Raw genomic sequence first — 20,533 nt, 5'->3', positions numbered from 1 at the left:
TCATCACCTTCTGTATTCTATTGTCTAGCCAATTCCCCAAACTAATCTGCTGTTCAATTCAAGGTTCACTACCTTCTGTAATTGTCTGAGATAAAGAGCCTCATCAAGTGCTTTCTGAATGTGCACATATCAAAAAGCCATTGGCTAACTTTCCACCTCTCATTTCAGTTACCTCCTCAAAGAATTCCAGTAGATTAGTGAGGCATGACCTATTGCTTAAAAAGTCATGCTGATTGCTCCTTATGGTTTCAATGCTCTTTGCATGAATGGCAAAATGTCACGTAAATGTGGAAGCACTTTTTTCTACAAAGGATGTTTGTTGAACTAATTCGTGTTTACATTTTGCAATTCTGAGTTTTAAAGTCAATGCTCAAGGTTACTTCCGTAACCCTAGTAGAGAATTTTCCATGACTCTACAACTATTATCGAAGTTACAACATCATAAAATGCCTAATGCCTATGGATTTTCATGCAAATCTTGTCTGGCTCATATATCCTAAGAAGTCAAAATAAGGAGATAGGCCGAACCTGGGTGAATTTTCTTAAAGAGCTTGGCATCCTTCCAATTCTCCCAAAGAGGACCTTCTCTTGCTTGTACTAGATGGAATTCAATGTTCATCCAGAAAAGTAATGACTCTCCACTTGTAGGTGAGTTATTTATAGTGTTTTCATATTAAATATTCTGGAAATTTTAAAGGAAATCTCCATCCACTGAAAATACACAGAATAACTAATCAGAAGACAATTATACCCTGCTTATCATTCTAGAGATCCAAATAAAATTGTGATTTTTGATCACTCAACATTGAAATTAAAATGCTTATATTATTTAGCCCTGCACACCTTCAGTTATTGAATAGCTTCTGAATCCACAACTTTATAAGAGCCTTTTTCTCATCCTGGAGAAAAACTTGATCTCTTTGTCATATACAAAGTCCACAAGTTTCTTCAGCAAACCTGAAACACAATCAGTGGAACATAAACCTCAGGTTTTTTTTTTATTTCCTCAGCCATTGACTCAACCAAGCTGTGCAGTAAAACTGATATATCTGTTTCCTCTTTCTCTAGCTTTCTTTCCTGTCTGAAAGGCAGAGGCAATGAGAAAATAACACTTCAGCCAAGTAGCTGAAAATGTGGAAAATTGTGAAAGTTGTAAAGGCCAATTAGGTTAATGAGTCAGCCTGACAGGACTTTTCCCTCACAGGTACATTCATCACAGACAGGCTTATATCTGTACATGACATATTGTGACCTCAGAGCTTCCCAAAAGGTGCTTTAAAACTAATTATGAGACAGTAAAAAATGCCAATGTTGGAGTCATAGATAACACAGTGTGGAGCTAATGGAACACAGCAGGCCAGGCAACATCAGAGGAGCAGGAATGCTGACGTTTTGGGTCAGGACCCTTCTTTAGGGAGGGGAAGGGTCCCAACCCAAAACATCAGCTTTTCTGCACCTTTGACGCTGCCTGGCCTGCTGTGCTCTACCACCTCCACACTGTGTTATCTTAATACGAATGATATTGTTTTGAAGTGCAATTGTGATGTATAACATAGGAAATGTGAATGCCAATTTGCTCACAGCAAGTTCTCACAAACAGCAATAATTATGGATCATTTAATTACCACTTGCAAGTCATATGTTAGCTAGGGTTCTCCTGCTTTTCATTGAACCTTATGGGATATTTTACATCTGCATGAAAGCTGCAAGGAATCCTCAATTTAGTGACTCAGCTGAAAAATGGCACTACCAAGAGTGACAAATAAGACAACTCGTGCGTATTCAGTTATTCATCTTTATTTTATGTCTCCTCTTTGATCATTTCATCAAAAATCACCCAATCAAATGTTAACACAGATGCCATCAACCTAACATTTAATACACAGTCATAATTGGTGATTTCTTTCAAGCACAAACAATTTTGAACAAAGGTAACAAAGGTTTCTATCTTCTGTTTAAATTGTATTGGCCCCGACCCCAGAGTAGTGATCAGATATTTAAAGAAGGTAAAATATCCCCAATAATAAAGAGATGATTAAACTATTGAAAGTAATTAATGTTATCTACCGTGTGTCAAGACTGTACATTTTACGCATGAGGAAGGGAGTAGTAGGCTGGAAGTTGCAGTTATTCATATATTTCATAAACACACTTATAGTATATTTCTTTCTTTAAAATGTTAAGACAACCATCGATCCCTAACATCGCCGCTAAAAATAGCGGAGATGAATGTTCTATCAGTGTTTAACCAATTGTATGTACAATGATACCACTGCCAGTAACTTGTGGCCCTCAACTGGCCAATTGCATACCTTCACAGTATCTACATTTCAATTTAGAGAATGTTAACAAATGTTGCTTAAGAGTAAAAGAGACTCCAAAAACCTGCATGCATCCCTCTCCCTATTTATTTCAGAACCCCCTTCCCCTCCCACATTTCTGATGAAAGGTCTAGGCCCAAAACGTCAGCCTTCCTGCTCCTATGATGCTGCTTGGCCTGCTGTCTTCATCCAGCTGTACACCTTATTATCTCGGATTCTCCAGCATCTGCAGTTCCTCTTATCTCTGCATCCCATTCAGTTCTGAAATAATTGAGACAAAAGTGTGGAGATCTGATGGGGGTTTAAGTTTATCTCGAATGTGCCAAAGCCTGGCATTTGCCACTTCTTTAGGAGCCCATGTCAGGTAGAATCTCCCCACCATCAATAGATGAGACGAAGGAGGGATTGCCCCAAACCCAATCCCTCAGGCATCGCTAGGTAAAAACAGGCATACCATTACCCCTGAAGATTTTTGGCAATGTTTGGGTCAGTTCATTCTCCTTGCAAGGGGTGGGGGTTAGTAGACACCTTAAAATTGAATTGATCAGCACAGTTATTACAAATCAAACAAGCCATGGACATTGGCCAATTCTACCGTTGACAGCTGTGCATCATGACCCAGAGACTTCTTCATTTTACTCAAAACAAGGGAACCTCCTCAATCTGAAATAATTTGGTCATGTCAGCAGAGATATGATACCAGGATTTACAGAGCTATTTGAACACATTATTTATAAGTTATAAAGTCAGACTAGCTAAGATTTCAGATAGGTTCATTGCCTTCACAACTGTATTGCAGTAGTAGAAACAACATAATTGGGATTGGAGAGATTTCCCTGATAACTTCAGTCTTCTAGCTTCCTCACAAGAAGCCAATAATTTTGTAATACCATTGGCGCAAGACAAATGGGAACAAAAAAATGAGTTGGCAATCTAGCATAAGTAGATTTACAGAAAAATTAATGTAATTGAGAGAAAAAGTTGCAATGCACTTGCAAAGATTCTTTTCACAGGGTTCCTGAGGGCAGAGGGCGTGGATATCCCAAGAGCCGCATCCGACTGATTCCACCATCTGGCTTAATTGTTAGTCGCACGTGAGTTAGGATATCTTTCATTTCGATGGAATAGGAGTGTTGCTGGTGTGGTTTGAGCTAAATTGAAATATAAAGGAAAAGGCAGTTATTACAATCTAACTATGATGAGAAGGAGCATTTTTTAAAAATAAAACTGTTTAGAAAACACCTTTTAGAAGGAAATGAAGCAGAAGATGAACTACAAGCTATTGTCCTCGCAATGAGATCATGTGCCAAAGATACAGTAAAACTGACAAGACTCAAACAATAGAGGGATGTCACAGGCTTTAAACCCTAAGCTTGCTCTCATAATGAGCTGCATATTCCCACATCCTTTGTCTTTTGCATTTAATATTAATGTTACGTTTCTCTTTGCCAATTTACACACTTTTGCTTTTAAACAAGCAAAGGGAGACAATCAAACACGGTTTCATTAAAATAATCCCCCTTAACTGAAACAAAACAAAAGCAAAAGTGTAAATTTTCTTTGATAGAAGTGCGCTGAAGTAATTAAAGGAATCATGTAATGTTGCCAGGAGGATAAATAGTGATAGAATTAGATTCTTAGAATGGCCCGAGATGTCACTGACAGAATTGAATGTGGTTATCAGTATTCCAAAATATGACCCTTTCAAAAGCTCTTTTTTTTGGATTTTTAAGGGGTAGATTTTATTGACCTGAACTCCAAGTACTACTTGGGGGAAGAATATCAAAGATGACATGCCTCTAGCAATATTAATTTTCTTCATAATTGAGATGAAGGTCCAAGACGAGTTGAAAGAGCTTTAAGCAAGTACATCCCTGATGTAGGTGCGATTTATACCAGAGCGCTGAGAAAGACTATGGAAGAAACTGATGACAATCATTGTGATAGAGTAAATACAGAATGAAGGTCCTAACAGATTGAAAGTGTTTGTGCACAACTAATAAAGTGCACATATTCAAAATAGTGATAGATTATACTGTTATTACCACAGCGGTCAATTCCAGATCACCTACGGACATTCTGAAATTTTAATTCCAATGAGAATTCTTAAAGCTTTCATATAGCCAGAAAATGGCTAAGAATGTAAATTTTGAGCAATGAAATTCAGTAATTGTCTGCAAGGCATGTCTAGATTGTCCTCAACCTCAATCAAGAAGATGGAATGTCACATCAGATGGGTATCAAGGAAATGTCAGAGACAAGGACTTTAAATGGAGAAAAACTGAATGGCAATCTCCTGTGAGTTTCACTGTGAAAATGATGGAAGAAAAGACGTCAGTCTAGGCAAGAAACATTGGTGGTTTCTGTTTTCAAGAATACACAAGAATGGGTATTATAAGCCAGTTTCAATCCTGGTCTGTGTGTCGTGATGATCACAGCTAAGGACTTATTACTGAGAGCTGATCTTAGTCATCTCTGCATTACTTGTAAAAAAAAGTCTCTCTCCGTTTGTGGGACATCAGAAGGCAAATGAAATCACAGTCTCCAGAGGAAATAATACAAAGGCCTTTCAGCTTAACTGCAAAGCTGTATCTCAAAATCAACGAGTTACCTGCATACATCTCTATCACTGACATTATCCACATTCTTCAGAGACTCATGTATGCACTTTTTTTTAACTTATCTTTTTTTGACTCCAATCTCATTTCTAATCTTTTAAAGGCATGTGTTATTTATCACTTTTCGCATTTACCATTTAATACATACTCTTTCGTTAATTCAAGAAACTCTGGTTAAATTGGTTCCATTTAAAATATAAATTCATTTGGACTTGGAGAAAAGCATTCACAGGGGAAGGATCTTTTTAAAAAATGTACCTTGCTGCAACCAACTTGGAGATGGGATGAGTGCACAGTTCATCCTTCGTCATCCATGAGCTTAACAATTTGGATTATCCCATCTGGAACTGTAATACTTTGGGAAACCTCACGAAGGAATTGGTCCAAACAAGACACTAGCAACAACTGACCTACTCAATTCTAGATAAAATAATAAATCAACTATCAACAGTAAAATTAAAAATAACCTAATGAACAGTAGTCAACATGGCTTTAAAACTAACAGTTATGCCTGATAAATTACTTTGATTCCCTGAAAGAAATAACTCAAGAGGAGTGTGGTAAATCCTACAATATTGTTTCAAAAAAGACACTGATAAAGTTCATGTGAAGGGCTTCAGCTGATATGAGCAGGACTAGGCCAATCAGACCTCTAAAATGTTCACCACTACTCGTTGATCGATTTGTCACTTTGACATTCCCATCTTAGCTCTAATACTCAACATAGATGACTAACACCAAGCTGAAATCAATAAATACTATCTTGCCAAAGAAACAGAATACAAGCCAGAGATCTGGTCAAAGTAACAACTTGACCATTAAGACCAGTCACAATGGTGGTTTACAGTCAAGCAAGACATTCTAGAGCTTGAGCAGTGCAGGAAATAACTATAAACAGATCGCTGGTGTCTGGGGTCCACATGAGGCGGAGAAATGAAAGAGTTTTCAGTGCAAAGAAAGACACCCAAGTGGTTATCATGCCCAAGTAGATGATGTATTATTAATTCAGAATAACACTTTTAAATAAGTTGAGAACAAGCTAAGAGGACATACCTTAAAGCTAATAAAATATTAATTTTAAGACTGATAATAGGAAGTTACTTTTCACAGGGAACAATAAACCACACTTAGGAACAGGATCAGGCCATTTACCATTTGTCCCACCAAGCTTCATGATCATTAATTATTGTTGTATTTGGGAAAATGCATAGAGAAAGCCAGTGTAAGTTATGCAAACCTGGCAGAGGTGGGAGTCAATGAGAATCGAGAACATATTAATGTGTTGAAAGTATTTCTGAGAAGGTTTACCAGACTAATACATGGAATGGAAAGAATGTCTTAATAAGGAAAGATTGGGTGGTCTAGAGTTGTATCTATTGGAACTTAGAAGTAAGAAGTGACTTGATTAAAATGGATTGATCATGCTAAATTGTCCATTGTGTCCAGGGATGTGCAGTCTTGGTGGAAAAATCATGGAATAGGGTAGCGGGGTGGGTCTGGATAGGATGCTTTTTGGAAGGGTAGTGTGAACTTGATGTGCCACATAGCCCGCTTTCACACTGTTGGGATTCTATGCTAAATGGTGGCACAGAGTCAAAGGATAAATGGTCAACGTCTGCTCCTGATTCATGGGTTCTAATCATTCAAACAGGTGGCCCATCAATGCAATTCAAGCACTAAGAATCTCCAGGCTGAAAATTTTAACCTGTAGCCTGGAGGAGGATTTCTCAGGAGTGTGAGATTGGTAGTGACACTGTAAAGGTTAAAGGAGTTGTTAATTAAGGAGACATTTTAACATTTATTGGCCGTAACTAAGCTGGAACTTGCCCTTAATGGAAGGTGAAAGGACAGAGCTAGCGGGTACAAGGTTTTTGAATTAAATGGTTGTTGATTATATTTCCACAATTAGGTGCAGACATTTAAATTCCCACTTATTTACTATTGGTAAAGAATTAACCCAACAGTAGACCCAACAACGGAAATCTACATTTATTTCAGCTCCTCTGTCCCTTAATCCCTGGAGTGAAGGATTATTTAAAGTTAATGTTCCTCATTTGAAAGAAAGCTCTAACTGTATGAATGAAATAAAGCAGCTGCACAGTCAAGGGGAAAACATAAATCTGTGAAAGGCCTAAAGTTGCTGTTTCACACAACAGCCCCTGAAGCAACCCTCTGACAGAACAAACAAGTGCGAAAAGAAAGTAATTCCCATTCCCGGGATAGATCTGCAATGTACCGCATGAATAAATCCAATCATTACTCCCACTGTGTGGGATTCTGAACAGGTAAGAGAATTAAAAACATTACACGATCCTGAAGAATGCCCATCGGAGAGCTAAGACCACCATGTAAAAAATTAACAAGCTTTGGAGCCTGCAGTGAATGAGTTTATGAAACACATTCTTTTTCTAACTAGACATACAAACCACTGTATATTATCTACTTGTAAAGAGTGTTGAGCAGTTTTCACATAAAAGGAGCTCCAGTTTGGAATGTTTAATGATTAAATTTTCTTAATGCAAGGAGACTCGCATAAAAAATAGAAATATTTTATTTAGAAACTTAAGTAATTTCCAATCAAATCTCATATCAAGCAGATTATAAATTGTTAAACCAGAATAGCACACAACTCCATCAATAAAACTGCTCTGTGAGGCCACATTTTGTTTTAAGATTTTTTTTCTTCTTTGAGTCTTCTGAAGTTGGACAACCTGTTTCAGGGTCCCAAACTTATATAAGACACTAGGAGATATGCAAGTAGTCAAATTAATTCTTTCTTCCACTTTTCAGTAATGAGACGGTAAATGGTAAGGTTAGCGTTAGGGTTAACTCAGTTACTCCTAGAATCATGCAGCATAAACGGAGGTCACTCAGCCCAATAACTTTGCTTGCCCTTCTATTGAAAGAGCTTCTCAATTAGTCATTCACAGAGCTACAGTAAGTGTCTCTTTTGCTGGTAAACAGTTACCAGAGAACCTACTTCTCATGACTTCATATTTAGGAATTTTGGGTATAGCATACTCTGTTTAGTCTCTTGACTGGGCACCAGTGATGAAATTTGTAGAAGTCCAACTTCCTTCAACATATACCTTAGTAACTGGCAGCACTAACTTCCATTTCAAACCACAAGAGTCTTTCCACTTTGTAGCAATCTTTTCCTTCTCTTCTTCTTCAGTTATGGAACATCCTTCAATTTTGCAACTATCAGGGAAGTTACCTGGTGACAAAAAGATGAAGAATATGTTTGAGTGCAATGTTAACATTTTTGCTCCTGTTTTCACCTTAGGTAAGGCTGTTACCTTTAAAGTTTCAGCAAACGATAGGAGCCATTCTAACTCTCACAGAAGAGATAGGTAGTTTAAATTCACACACAGGAACTGAACCCTATACCACTGCATGTTCTCTTTCATCTGGTTTATGAGGGCAGATTGAAGGGCATTTCGATAATCAACTTTGAATCTCACCTCCCCAAGCCTTCTCTTTTTCTCCAAAGATCTCTTTAACTTCTCCCAAGAACTCAGTATCAAAACCTTTACATAATTTTGGCCACCTTTTCTGCACTGGAGGCTGGAGAAGTAGCATAGGGGAACAAAGAAATGGCGGAAGAACTGAATAGGTACTTTGCATCAGTGTTCACAGTAGAAGACACCAGCAATGTACCAGAATTTCGAAAGAGTTGGGGGGCAGAGCTGATTGTAGTGGCCATCACTAAGGAGAAGATACAGGGGAAGCTGAAAGATCTGAATCACTCTGACCAGACGGACGACACTCGTGTTTTGAAGGCGATAGCTGAGGAGTTTGTGGAGATATTGCTGGTGATTTTTCAGGAGTCTCTGGAGTCCCTGAGTGTCGCAGAAGACTGGAAATTGGCTCTTTGTGTCCTGCTGGCATGCAAGTTGGTAGGAAAAATAGAGGCATACACTATTTTCTAAATGGAGAAAGGCTTTGGAAATCTGAGGCAAAAAGGGACTGATGAGTCTAAGTTCAGCGTTCTCTTATCATGCAGTTTCAGTTGGCAGTTAGACAAACACAATGCTAGCATTTGTTTCAGGATAGCTAGAATATAAGAACTGAGATGTACTGCGAAGGCTGTATAAGGCTCAGGTCAGATCACATCTGGAATATTGTGAACAATCTTGGGCCCTGTATCCAAAGAAAGATGAGTTGGCTTTGGACAGATCCAGAAAACATTTAGTGGAATGAGCCCAGGAATTAAGGGCTTGTCATATGAGGAGCAGTTCGGGACTCTGGGTCTGTACTCAGTGGAGATTAGAAGAATAAGAGGGACCTCGTTGAAACTTATATGGAATACTGAGAGGCCTGGGTAGTGTGAAAGTGGAGAAGATATTTCTACTAGGAGGAGAGAGTAGGACCTGAGAGTACAGCCTCAGAGTGAAGGGACGACCCTTTAGATCTGAGATGAGGAGGATTATTTTTCAGCCAGACGTTAGTCAATTTGTGGAAATCATTGCCACAGAAAGCTGTTGCGGCCAAATAATTAAACGTGTTGAAGACAGAAATAGGTAGGACCTTCATTAGTAATGGGATCAAAGCTTGTGGGGAGAAGGCAGAAGAATGGGATTGAGTAATATCAGCCATGATCAAATGGCTGAGCAGACTCGGTGGGCTGAATGGCTTAATTCTGTTTCTAAGGTTTAGAGTAGATTCATAGCTCTGGTTGTGGATGTGGTGGTTGGTTGGCTCGCCGAGTTAATTCATTGTTTTGCAGATGTTTCACTGCCCAGCTATGTAACATCATAAAAATCTGATGAAGCACCATTATGTTTTCCCACCTGGTATGTAAACTCTGGAGTCTGTTAAGCAGGATTACCTCACTTCCGGTTTTCCTTTGCAATGGAGTGTATATGGGGTCGAGTTCTATGTGTTTATTGATGGCTTTCTTCGTGGAGTTCCAGGCTTCTAGGAATTCCTGTGCTTGCCTCTGCTTTACTTGTCCCAGGATCCTGGTCTTGTCCCAATCGAATTGGTGGTTCTCCTTATCCATGTGGATGGTGATGAGTGAATATTGGCCATGTCTTTTTGTAGCCAATTGATGTTCATGTACCCTTGTTGTTAATTTCCTTCCTGTTTGCTCAATGTAGTGTTTGTCACAGTCATTGCAGGGAATCTTGTAGATGACACTTGTCCTATCCAGTGTAGGTAATGGATCTTTGGTTCAGGTGAGCAATTGTCGTAGAGTTGATGGTTTGTGCGCTATTTTGATGCCCAGTGGTTGTAGGAGTCTTGTGGTTAGTTCCGAAGCGTTTCTGATGTAAGGTAGCATGATGTGTGTGTGGTATCTTCTTGGTGTTGTTTGTTTAGTAGGCATCTTCTGGCCCAGTTTTTCAGCTATCCATTGTCCTAGAACACCTGAAAGAGGTATTCTTCTTCCTTTTGGCATAGCTCTATGCTCCTGCTTGTGTTGTTGCCCATTTTAATAATGTTCTCACACAGCTTCATTTTTGTATGGTAGGATGGTTGCTGTTGAATTCTGTTTCTATATCTTATGTAATCTTATAGAATTTCTACACTCTAAAGTATGGTAGAAATTACATACTGCTACATTGAATACATTACAGTCGTCAAAAAGAAAATGTAAACTCAGTTAAAATCGGTTAAAACTAACTCCCAAATTCCATAAGCATGTGTGTTTTTTCTCTTGGTTAGTATCACAATAACTCAGGAGAAGGCTTTTTTGTCTAAGTCAAAACGCTGTGAGCTAAAATCCCACTTTTGAGACATGAGGGCAAAATCCAGGAAGACACTTCCAGTGCAGAATTGAGTGAGTGTTTCAAGTGAAAGGTCCATTACATCAAGGATCCATCTACCCTCTCAAGCAGCTGTAACAGATTGTGTGATATTATTTCAAAGTAGTGCATGGGAGTTCTTCCCATTGCCCTAGCCAACATTTCCTCCTCAAGCAACAACAGTAAAATAAATTAGGTGAAGACATAGGAATAGCTGTAAGCCATCAGCCCCCTGAAAGTCTGCTCTCATTCCCCTCAGTTCTATTATCTGGTTATTAGTTATTTTTGCTGCTTGTGAAAACTTGTTGTGGTTCAAATTGTCTGTTTTGTTTCCCCATTAACACTACGACTTCATATCAAAAGCATTTTATTCACTGTGAAGTACTTGGGGAGGTTGAGAGATTATGAAGGGGGCTGCATAATTGCAAGCTATCTTGACAGGGTGGATCTAGAAATGGTGTTGGCAATTAAGTGAGAATCTAGAACTAGGGGGTCACTCTTTCAAAACAAAAGATAATGAATTGAAGACAGAAATGAAGAGAATTTCTTTTCTCAGAGGTTTATGTATCCTTAAAACTCTCTTCCATAGCTTAGTGCCCCAATTTTAAGAACAAGGAAGGTAATATCATGTAAGTGTGCTAGGCATTTGTGCAATATTATCCAAAGATTTAAATTTCAGGCTATTTATGTAATTAAAGAGTCTGTTATTGTCTATTGACTTTTCACTGTACCTTTGAAGTGGCTTGTATCAATGTCAATGTGAGTTATTACGCCAGGATGACCAAGTCTAAAAACAGCCCATTCACAACCAGGTACCTGTAAAATACCCTGATCATCTACCTAGAAAAACAAACAATTAGGCAAAACAGTCAAAATCATGTTTAGAAATGAGCTTTTAGAAAAATTAGCAACCTGTACATCAAAAAATGGGCAAAATAGTGTCAGGATCCTGGGAATAGGAAATAAAATGGCCATAGGCACTTAATTGAGGAGAAAGCAAAATGCCAGCTTTCCAACATTAGAATGAAAGTTGGTGGTAGATTTGAGAATGGATCCGAATCAAACAGTGGGAACTATCTCTTAATGTACCTGCGAGGCACGATGGCTCAGTGGTTAGCACTGCTGCCTCATAGCACCGGGGACTCGGGTTTGATTCAACTTTCTGGTGACTGTGTGGAGTTTGCACATTCTCCCAGTGTCTGCATGAGTTTCCACTGGGTGCTCTGGTTTCCTCCCGCAGTCCAAAGATGTGCAGGTCGGATGGATTGGCCACGCTACATTGCCCATGGTGTACAGGGATGTGTAGGATTGGTGTGTTAGCCAAGGGAAATGCAGGCATATGGGAATGGGCCTGAATGACATGTCCTTCAGGGGGTTAGCATGGACTCATTGGGCTGAATAGGCTGTTCCACATTATAGGGATTCTAAAAAAAAATCAAACTCATGAAAAGATAACTTCGACATAAAATTCTACCTTTCAAATTAAGTATGCAACAAACAAGAAACTTGCCCTCAGGTTTGTGACTAGTTAAAGGTGTGCACAGCAGGGGAGTTAGGATCTAGTAGTCGAGATAGAGTAGGAGCGGCTTGTTCTTGTCTGGGGAACAGAGGCACAGGACCCATTGATTCATTGAAATTGTACAGCAGCTGTGAAAGAGGAAAAAGGGCATCACTAACCAAGGGAGGGTAGCCCCATGAAGGCTTGAGAGAAGTGGAGGGAGGGAGCTGGACTGTAGAGGGCAGATCAATACCTGCAGTAGTGTAAGCATGACTATGGAGAGTTCAAGAGTTATATATGGTAGGTCAACGTTGATGTGCTGAGAATAAAGTGTATCAGAGGAGATGAATGATGATAGTGGGGATGGACAGAGATAAAGGATGGTGGGTCAAGAGTAATAAGGGAAATTTCAGTGCACTGAACCCTTTAATTAAGGGGGAAGTGCCAGGGCAATTGTTAGTTGGTTAAGAGCAATGGGCCTTGCTTCAAGGATTACCAGGGACAGGGTAAGGAGATAGAACAATATGCTGCACAGGCATGTGATACTCTCACTGCACCCAGAATGAAGTGCCTGTAAGATCACTTGCTCTGGTCTTCAAATATTGCTGTGTCAGTGCCAGCTGACCCAGAATTTATAACTTCTCGCAAATTGCCAGACTGGTGCTGCTGGAGGGCAAGAAGTGGATGTTATCAAATGTGATGTCCTGACCTTCTTACACAGGAGAAAACAGCAGGGCCTGCTACTCTCAGACTACCCCTACCTTTTGATTGTCTAGGCGCCCTATATCTAATAGGCTGACTGCCACATGACTGCATGTGACCAGCCACTATATTTCTGAGCAGAAGTGATGTCCATTTAAAGTCTTGCCATTGGGATCTACTATAGGTGAAAGTGCCCGTAATGAGTTACATCAGTACCAACATCAGGGAATTGACCATAAGTTGCCTACCTTTAAAATTGTTGGTCTGTCCAACCTCCTGGCTGTCTCCCATCCATCAGACATTACACTGGATCTTCCAATGCCTTCAGGGATAGGTTATAGTTTAAAATGTTATGAATGTTAAAATACTAAAAAGAGAAATCAAGAAGAAGTCGTTACTTAATTTGTCTTTACTGAAAATGGTAAGGGAGATAAAAGAAAGGGGCGAATCTAAGCTGTCAAGCAGCATTAGCCTGTAATATTAGTGGTTCATCTATCTCATTGGCACCATTGGGAGAAGTGAGACAAACTACTGAGTGTTCAATATGTAAAATTTTGGTGATTTTGAAATTAATATTTCATGGCACAGCAGATATGGTTTCATATGTATCCAAATAAATATATCTCAATTGACCTATATGTAATGCATGCATCTGTGATTTAGGAATTAACATTATTGCTCATAGAATTGACTCTTCTAGTAATACTCCCAGGCAAAATTGCGTAGTTTCTTTTTAAAGTGGTATATTTAAAGAAAAGGGATAAGATTCCTATCGTGAGAAAACTGCTATGTTAAAGGCTGGACCTGCAAATGCCACAAGGACTGCCAATTGTTGTTTCTTAGCGATACAAAATGTGAGATAATACCTGCAAGTAAATGCATTGCAATGAATTACCAATTATGTTCTTAGGGTGTCCAAAATGAGCATCACTGTATCCCAAGCATACACCTCCATTGGGCATTGCAACCAGATCTATTTCTTGCTTTGGTGAAACTGATGGCCAATCTCTGTGGCCTGTGCCATAAACTCTGAGTCGTGCAATTCCACCATCTGAAGAAAGGAAATAAGGAGCATTAAATATCTCAATGTGCTTGGTCCGATATGTAAAAAAGATTGTTGCTTATGGTGCAGCCATTGCTGTATTGCGTTATTTCTATGTAGCTCTTTTATCAGTTTTAGTTTAGAAGCTGTGAATGGAAAATTGTGAGCCAAGGAAAATTATCATCATTCTCCTTCCTTGAAAAGTCTCATTTCAATCTCAGTGATGTTCACACTAAGGAGCACCTTGCTTCTCCTTAGTTCCTTCATATTTAAGGAACAGCCATTGAATGATTACCTGGGTACATGTTCAGCCTGATGTGAGTCCATCGGTCCAGTTGCTGAGCAGTAAAATAATTATGGCAAATATCAACATAGCCTGGTTGCAGGATTGTCATTGGAACCAATTCAGTCCAGAACTCCGACTGCAACTATCATGGAAGGTATAGTAAACAAGAGAAAGTTGAAAACTTTCTTTTATTGTTTATAATTTTATTTTAAGAACAGTCTACCAGTTTATAGTAAAACATTCTAAAATAAAAATCAAAACTGCCAAGTAATTTTTCAACAGAACATATGCTTACCTCACATACCCCCAACTACACCTCTCCCTACCCCCAACATGCCACAGACTCTGCCCTAAACACTGCATCACTTACCTTGCCACCTTACACCTTACCCAGTTGGAACCCGACTCCTACCCAGTTCTTACTTGACACCCTACTTATTTGGCATCATACATACCTGGAACCTACCCCTACCAACCTGGCATTCCATCCCTGGCCCTCTACTCACAGCTGGTACCTTACTTCCCTAACACTCTACCCAGCACGAACCTGACTAATGTGGCACCTTGCTCTCTACTCATCTGGTATTCTAATCCCAGCACCCTACACAAGCCCTGCTGGCACCATTCCCAACTGGCATACAATTTACTTGGCACCCTGTTTCTCCTCCCTCTACCGATTTGGCGCACTACCCTCCCAGCATCCTAATAACACACTTACATTATATACTGAGATAGTAGGAACTGTAGATGCTGGAGAATCTGAGATAACAAGGTGTAGAGCTGGATGAACACAGCAGGCCAAGCAGCATCAGAGGAGCAGGAAAGCTGACTTTATTTTCTGAAGAAGGGCCTAGGCCAAAAGCATCAGCTTTCCTGCTCCTCTGGTGCTGCTTGGCCTGCTGTGTTCATCCAGCACTACATTATGTACTGTTGGTTTGAGAGCAACTGTCAGAACCTCCATCTGTCGGACTATGGCCGCTGACAGATTTGAAAATGGGCATGGTTTGCCTTCCTCTAACAGTTCTGCACAACTAAAGAATTGGCAGAATGGAAGCTTGCCTTCACATTGCTGAGGGATCCCTGAGCAGAATCTCCTCCCAGAAATGTAGACCTTCCTTCTTCCAATGGGCGAAATGGCAACGTGTATGAGATTACCACTCCTTGGAAAACCCTGCTCATTATTTCTAAACTGTATTAAAGGCACCAGAAAGTATTGTAGTAACACTATGTTGCACCTTTGCCTCTGAGGAAGAGAATGGGTTTCAAGTCCACACCAGAAACTTGACATCCAAAGAAGGTGTATCAACAAACAGGTTAAGTATCAACTAGTAAATTATTCTAAACTATTCCAGGCAGTAAAACAGGTGAGATTCATGATAACCTTGTAATGGAAAGAAATGTGGAGCCTCTGCCATCACTATTCATGGCTCCAGGCTACTGTCCGCATGTAAAAGTATACATTGCCACAGCATGTCCTTGAGAGTTGTTCAATTGCCTCCCTTGTTTAGGCCACAAATGTGAATCAAATTAATTCCCGTAACACACACAGCTTGATCCCTCTTGCAGCTGAGATAAATTTGGGACCTGCAACCTTGCCCAAACCATGATTGAAGAGTTTATGGCACGATGGGTCAGACCTGCCTTTGGGCAGAGGACTGAGGAAGAAGATTAAGGGCAGACTGCTCTTGCTGCCGCCTAGTTAACAATTTATGGTAAATTGCCGTCACTGATCACATGAGTGCCATATAATTAAATAGTGTAGAAGTGCACAAAAAGTTAAATAAATAATGCCCTACTTTTTTTCTGCGGAAAGGTTGCTAATGGCAGCTGTCAAAACTTGGAATTTGCGCATGTTTAGATTTTAACATCTTTTTGTATCCAAAATGAACTGCTAATGGCACAACAAGAGAAACAAGACATCTGAGACCTCAGTGAAAAGGGAAACTTGAAATTGTTCATGTCTCTCAAATCAAATTAGACTGCAGGATTCGGAAATAAACTACAGCAGGGCTAAAAAGGAGCAAGAAGTTCAGTGTGTGAATTCAAATGTTTGATGAGGTACAGAAAGAGAACAGAATGTTTGAGACAAAGGCGAAAGTGACAAAAAGGTTAAAAAACAGTCAGTGTCAGATATATTACTGTGATAATTAACATTTGGTGCCTAGTTAAAACAGTGTTCGTATTTGTAATGACAAGACAAGGCAAAACATTTTGTGGTGCTTTCCTAAATGTCTGCTGCAACAATCAAGAAACTTCACAATATTCAAGGAATATTAACTGTGAGACTAAGATTTGTTGCAAAGTTAATGGCAGAGTAGCACACTTTATGCAGCAGCTTTTAGATGTTGGAATGTAATCACATTTTTGCCCCTTGCCTGAAGTTACTATATCATTTACACATTATTGCAGGGACATTCACTTATTATAATGGCTGATTGATGCTGTACTGATCTATTGGTGCAATAGTAATTTATAGTCTTTCAACCCAATTACAATCAATATAGCATTTATTCAATGTAATTTATAAAAGTAAGATGTATGAATACATATTATGAATTAAGTCTCCTAAAATCTAGTGCAATACGAGTATCATTCAGGAATTCAGGAACAATTCTTGATCCTTTGCTTGTAAATTCCTGACAACAACTCCCATCACTCAAGTTGTCAATCAAGATAAAAGGAAAATCCATTCTATTAATCCCTAAACAGCAAACTTTTTTTTGTTTACTTAATTTGGCCTGAGAATATGGCATTCTCATCATGGCTATGTACTACATGCAAGACACAATAGGTGAAACTGCACCTGCAATCTACATATCTACACTCAGAACATGCCAGGCACCTTTAACACAAATGTACCAGAAATCTACCCGAATGTCCATCATGGTTATGCAAAAATTTAACTATCATAACTAGCAGAAATACTTAAAACCTTTAGTCATCTACCGCAAGGAAATTAAATTTCATCACTGACAAACCTTTCCGACAGCTTCAAATTCCTTCTCCGAAGCAGCAGTTCCTATTTTCTCCCCTCTTGGGGGCAGATCTGGAATTTCATCTGGTCAGTAGGAGGTATTAAAGATATGTGAGCTCAATATACTTGATTGTAATGCTCATAGATAACAGCTAATGTGCAACCGACAGCTAATCCGAGGAGTTAGCAGCTGGGCAAAATTAAAGAACCAAGTGAAGGAGAATAGGAGTTCTGGATTATGCAAACCCTGCAGATTGAGTCTGGAGTAACAAAAAGATTTGACCATGTTGTAGCAGCAGGAGTGTGACATCCCGAGAGTTCTGGTGGGAATGACAGCACGATACTGGTTCAATGTTAACCTTTTTGCCTGGGTCAAAGGAGCATCTGTTAACACTCTGTTTGAGAACATTACCAACGTTGACAGATCAATTAAAAAAAATGTGGGGCACTGTCGGAGCTGCCATCATTTGGAAGAGATATTAAACAAATCCCCATTTAATCACCTGGGTGGATGCAAAAATTTTCATAGCACTATTCAAAGAAACAGTGCCACCATAAAAGACAAATTAACTGGTAATAAGTGCTTTTTTTGGGACATTGCTGTATTTAGAGTCATAGAGGTTTACAGCACGGAAATAGACCCTTTGGACCAAATTGTCCATGTTGCCATGTCTCCCATGTTTAACATAGGAAAAAGATGTATCAAAAGGAATTGACTGGCTATAAAGTGATGTGGAATGCCCTACAGATATGAGATGAGTGAATTACGTTTTGGATGAAGTTTTGTTTACTTAACGACATATCTCAGTGAACCAAGCAAAGACATTAGCATGACAAATCTCCACAATGATTTTCACTTACAAGATTACTTTTCATTTCAAGTCGACAAGATTGAAGGGAGACAGAAGAATCCTAAGAAATATATTGGAGATATCAGGGTTGATCTATAATCTTCTCCAAGGAACCCAACATGCAGATGCCTGCAGAAAACCATCTGCTGACCCACTTAGTTCTAGCCCGCTTATCGAATTCTAACAAGGGGGTAAAGCTTGTGAGGGGTAAAGACAAATTATCTGGTGCACTTGTGCAGAATTGAGATATGACCTGAATACCACTGAATGCCATACAGTCTAATGACGTGCTGCTTACTTACCAGCATTTAGGTTTGCTGCTGCAATCGATATACGAGGAGCATAATTGCCAGTAAAGTAAGAAGTATCTACATCAAATCCATGTATGATTCCAGGCACGCCCAACTTGATAATACACCAGTCATGACCTATGAAGTACATATATGGAATATGCATTTGAAGAATAAGTTTTAGTTCACTTGATGGGGGAAAAAAACTGCAGCAAAATCAGATGTGAAGCACAAGTTAAAGGATTCTCTTAGTGGCTTAATCAGCATCAAGGCTAATCATGCATTGTCCAAGGATAAAAGTAGACAACCCCAAAGTCCAACTACCTGAATAGGACGTAGAGTAATAGAGATGTACAGCATGTAAACAGACTTTTCAGTCCATCTTGTCAATGCTGACCATATAGCCTAATATAATCCAATCCCATTTGCCGGCATTTGGCCCATATCCATCTAAACCCTCCCTATTCACACACCCTCTTAGATGCCATTTAGGTGTTGCACTTGCACCAGTCTTCACCACCTCTTCTGGTCAGTTGGCTGGACGGCTGATTTGCAATGTAAGCGATGTGGGTTCAATTCCTACACTGGCTTAGGTTACCATAAAGAACTCTCCTTTTCAACGTCTCCCCTTTTTTGAGGCATGGTCACCCTCAGATTAAATCTGAATCTTTAGCGAGAGAGTAGACCCATGGTCCAGTAGGACTATGATGACTTTTCCTTCATACTAGAATAGAATATAAATGGAGTATAAAGAAACATAAGGTTGTCTTAATCAGATCAATTGTACTTTGTAAACTAATACCAAACTTGTTTCTGGTGGAAATATATTTCTTTAAAGATAAATGCTACATGTACACTCCACAAACAACCAAAACCTGGACCCTAATTTTATGCCACAGAACTGGTAGAATGGAACTTGTTTCATCACAATGTGTTCCTTGGTGGTTTGTGAGAAGAATTAGTTGCAAAATCACTAAAACAATAAGGTATGACATGTAAATGTGCCTCACAACACAAGGGACATTTCCATGCTCAATACATTGGCTAGTACCTGAGCAGAAGGAAAGAAGTGGGGGGGAAATTGATGAAATAATAGAACTCATGTGTGCTCCAGTCTTGCCAGCGCAGCTGAGAGTCAACAAGCTGAGGAAACATTGACTCAGAGAGGAAATGTGAAGTTGAGAGAAGAATTTGGTCTCTCTTTAATCTCCAAATGATAACAAAGTAATTGGGGGATTCTGCCAAGGAAAGGCAGACTTTACATTCTTTTCAAGATAGTCCTGCCAAATGTGTGACCATTCATTCAACGTCACGGAATCAAAATTCTGGCGCACCCTTTCTAACAGCACTGAGGTGTTCGTCCACCCCAAGAACTGCAGAATTTCAAGATGACAGCTCCCCACCACCTCCTAAATGGAATTAGGGATGGTTAAAAGTAATGCTGGCCCAACCATCAAATCTCACATATCGAGGCATTAAAAAAAAATGACTGAATCAATCATTTACAAGGTGCATTCAAGTCTGTAGTCTTCCATCTTGAAAATCCAGCTGTGAAAAACCATGAGGATTGCTAGAAGAAAGGCTATTGAGCAAGCCAATAGAGGCAACAATTTCAGAGCGAATAAAGGAGCAGAGGAGAGGAAGTATATAAAATTACAGCATGTGTTAGTGAGGCATATCTGGGGTGATTTATGTTTCATGGTGGAAGAATGAAAGGCTTGCAAAATTGCCTTCTGAGCATCCTGGACGTGGTTAAAGAATGGTGGAGAACCAAAACTTGTTTCGTCTTACCAAATTCAGGGTTGTCAGGTCATTCTAAAGGACAAGAATGTGGTTCAATCCCTTCAGTCAGCTTTTACCCTGAATACCCTGAAACATTAGATTTTTATAGATCGACAATTCATCCTGTTGGAAACTTTCAAATCCATCATGCAGGCTCAAGTTTACCTCAGCTAATAAATTTGTTATTATGAATTGCTGCATGATTAACATCAACCCCCCCTTGCCTTGTGTGTAACTAACAGGAAAGGTCTTTGCTGCAATTCTTAATTTTTATTCTCTTTTGCTCCTATCCAGTATTGTGCCTTTTCCTTTCTTCAAGTTACTGGGCTGTGCCAGGAAAAATGCCTGATAAGTGCCAGGTATTTTCCAACTGCACCCATATAGCTCTTCTTAAGTATGAGCTCATGTATTCAGCTTTGGTG

The 20,533-nt window shown here is 39.4% G+C and overlaps 1 protein-coding gene across 2 annotated transcripts in view; it reads right to left on the bottom strand.

Annotated features, from left to right (window-relative positions):
* Positions 1 to 1,781: 1,781 nt before the first annotated feature.
* allc (allantoicase) overlaps positions 1,782 to 20,533 on the bottom strand; it is a 28,541-nt gene continuing 9,789 nt past the window's right edge. For both annotated transcript variants that reach the window (XM_048531817.2, XM_048531815.2), the window contains exons 5-12: positions 18,342 to 18,467; positions 17,193 to 17,272; positions 14,224 to 14,356; positions 13,782 to 13,937; positions 13,135 to 13,208; positions 11,418 to 11,526; positions 8,029 to 8,156; positions 1,782 to 3,472 (exon numbers count right to left, since the gene is read on the bottom strand). In XM_048531817.2, the coding sequence (XP_048387774.1) occupies positions 3,329 to 3,472; positions 8,029 to 8,156; positions 11,418 to 11,526; positions 13,135 to 13,208; positions 13,782 to 13,937; positions 14,224 to 14,356; positions 17,193 to 17,272; positions 18,342 to 18,467 (950 nt within the window). In that variant the 3' untranslated portion in view covers positions 1,782 to 3,328. The remainder of the gene's footprint in view (positions 3,473 to 8,028; positions 8,157 to 11,417; positions 11,527 to 13,134; positions 13,209 to 13,781; positions 13,938 to 14,223; positions 14,357 to 17,192; positions 17,273 to 18,341; positions 18,468 to 20,533) is intronic.

Source organism: Stegostoma tigrinum, chromosome 4 (assembly GCF_030684315.1).
Source record: "Stegostoma tigrinum isolate sSteTig4 chromosome 4, sSteTig4.hap1, whole genome shotgun sequence".
Classification (NCBI taxonomy): Eukaryota; Metazoa; Chordata; class Chondrichthyes; order Orectolobiformes; family Stegostomatidae; genus Stegostoma; species Stegostoma tigrinum.
This window is presented reverse-complemented; position numbering and strand designations above follow the sequence as displayed.